Source organism: Pinus tabuliformis, chromosome 4_2, assembly GCF_031772625.1.
Source record: "Pinus tabuliformis cultivar Carrire ecotype Pingquan chromosome 4_2, CPIR1, whole genome shotgun sequence".
NCBI classification, from domain to species: Eukaryota; Viridiplantae; Streptophyta; class Pinopsida; order Pinales; family Pinaceae; genus Pinus; species Pinus tabuliformis.
The window spans coordinates 773,693,387-773,696,004 of record NC_142304.1 but is presented as its reverse complement, the minus strand read 5'-3'; the positions used below and the strand labels follow the sequence as shown (position 1 = coordinate 773,696,004).

General features: G+C 34.8%; 1 protein-coding gene across 1 annotated transcript; it reads right to left on the bottom strand.

Moving 5' to 3' along the window:
• Window positions 1–483: 483 nt before the first annotated feature.
• On the bottom strand, window positions 484–1,826 carry LOC149171928 (uncharacterized). Its single transcript, XM_089427639.1, has 2 exons — window positions 874–1,826; window positions 484–758 (listed from the first exon to the last, which is right to left on the bottom strand). The coding sequence occupies exon 1, from the start codon at window positions 1,532–1,534 to the stop codon at window positions 1,013–1,015; it is 522 nt and encodes a 173-aa protein (XP_089283765.1). The 5' UTR covers window positions 1,535–1,826; the 3' UTR covers window positions 484–758; window positions 874–1,012.
• Window positions 1,827–2,618: the final 792 nt, after the last annotated feature.

The following is a 2,618-nucleotide window of genomic DNA, read 5'->3' as shown; positions in this document are numbered from 1 at the left end:
TTTTAAAATGTGGATGTGACAAAAGGTTGTTGTGGAAGGTGTTGTTTGTATATGGGAAATTTCTTGATCATTGTGTATAATCCTAATGTTGATAGATATGTCTACTAAGTGATTCCAATTAATGGGGCATTGATTTGAGCGTTCAATATATTTTTATTCTTTATCAAAGTATTCTTTTATTGTATTTGTGTTCTTCAATTTATGCCTTACGGCATTTCCTTTGCAACATCTCGTGCAAATACTAATATTAATATTTAGAAACCTAATATTAACCCTAATCATATTTCTTCTAAATTTCTCTTTTCAAACTCAACGATTCTAATACCATTATAACCCTATTGTAATTCATCTAATAACTCTAACCTACCTCCCAAGAACAATTGGTGTCAGGAAAGACTAACGATTCACAATTACCATTCTATTAATTAGACTACATCTAACATTAAGAATAACATGATCATATAAATTAGCATTCTGGCCAAAATCTATTAATTAGACTATATCTAACATTAAGACAAAGACAACCGTGTTCCCGCTCACTGGTGCGATGAGACCATCCTGTATTATTACTATAATTTAAGGTTCTGAACAGTGAAAACTAGTACAAACTTTCCTAGCCTTATATGTTACCTTGTATACAGGACCAAAGCCTTCCTCTCCGAGCTTGTTGTCATCATGAAAGTTATTCGTGGCACCTCGTAATGTTTCAATCTTAAATACCATATGTCCATCAGGATCGGTTGCTGTGTTTTCCTCATCTGTATCATGAAAATACAAAGTTACCTTTTGAACAAGCAAAAAATGCACTCCAATCCAACTACATGCGGCAGCTTTCAATAACAAGCAATACCCAAGAGTTGTTAATATAAATACCTTCATAGCCTTTTCCGAATGTGGCGGACTTCAGTCTCTTCCTAGTTGCAACGCGCATGCCATGAAAACGAGAGCTAAAATTATAATACCTAAAATTATGTGTGTGCTTTTGTGTGAAGACTTGTCCTCATGTGCTTTATTAGCTACCCCTGAGTACTGTTAAGTGCAAACGCAGTGGAATTAAAAAAAGGATATATTGCATAACGGAGTATGCAGCTTTGACTCCAATATTGAATTCCTGCAGCCGTGTCAGAAGTGAACATTTTACTGATTGAGTATGAGAGGCACCTTCTGCAATCAGGAGTAGAGAGATCCCTGGTGCACTGGACCAGACCGTAAATCGTTTGGGACGCCGAATCCAGAGCTGTAGACAAAGCAGATCGTTTTGTTTCGCTTCGCTTGCTGCTTCAATTGACAATTTCTCTAGCAGATTCTGTGCAGTACCTTCAAAGTCAGGTGGGACAAAGACAACCGTGTTCCCGCTGAAGGTCTCAGCGTAATTAGACCCCAAATCGGTATCCAGTTGTCCCATGAAATTATAGTTTCCATAGCGTAAGAAGCACTGAAAAGGCCAGACACTACCGCCAACGGCATTCCCACAAATTTGCCTAATGTTAGTGGTTGCAAATTGCCAACAACTAAAGCACTGGTCGACTGTCATGTCTTCTCTGCATTGGAGGAGGCCATATATTCTGTTAGGACTTTGGCCATACACAGATAGATTAAACCCAGTTTTGTTGGCCCCTTCAGCATATTTACCTTCAGATTTTTCTCAGACGTACTGCCTTCTGTATAGTTACCGCCGCCGCATTTAGTTGTGGTTCCGTTGCAAATCTGTCCATGAAGTGTAATATTGATCAACGTTGCAAGAAGAATGATGAAGAGAAGAATCCCTTCCATGAAACTTCATATTTGTTACGACTATGATGGCCATCGGACAGTGGAGAGCCTGCACAGATGTTCTCCACAGAGCATACCGACAATACTAAAAAAATATTCTGTTGTGCACAATAAGAACAATGCAGCTAGAGAGCCCTTATCCACATACCTGCTTGGCAAACACATATCCTCTCATCCTCTCAATTTTCAATCCCAAGTCACTTTTAAAATTGATAGATAATGAATTACACCTACTAGTGTCAGACTAAAAGACAAAACTGCGCTAAAATTATTTATTTGAGTTTATTCTGATAATAGATTTAGTTTAATAATTTTGTTTAGTGGGAAAAAGTTAAAATGGTTTTGGAATAGTTAAAACTTTTTAGTAATTTTATTTCAATTTATTTTGATTATAAATTAAAGAATTTTAATTAAATTTTTTTATAAAGGTTTATTTTTATTATTTAATTGTGATTAAATTATTAGGTTAATTATAATTTATAATAATTAATTTCTAATATTTAGGACATAAATGGATCGCTGAAATAGAGGACTAATATATATAATAGAGACACTGTGGTTGTTCATCAAGACATAAATGGATAGCTGAAATAGAAGACTAATATATATAATAGAGATGCAATGACTAATTTCTATATCTCTTGAGAAACATTAGATCAGCTATCCTTTTCGAAATTCTTAATCGTGAACTAACTTTGTTGGCCATTTCCTTTGTGTGTAAGGATAAAATCTCAGAATGCAGGCTTCTTTGATTGATAATTTATACCAAAAATATTCGGGATCAAATCACATATATTTTTATCTAGATTCATTCACGATTTAATTTATATTATTTGAAATAGTTT

Bases quoted from the DNA above. Each gene is read 5' to 3' on its own strand.
- LOC149171928 (XM_089427639.1), bottom strand. From the start codon at position 1,534: ATGACAGTCGACCAGTGCTTTAGTTGTTGGCAATTTGCAACCACTAAC.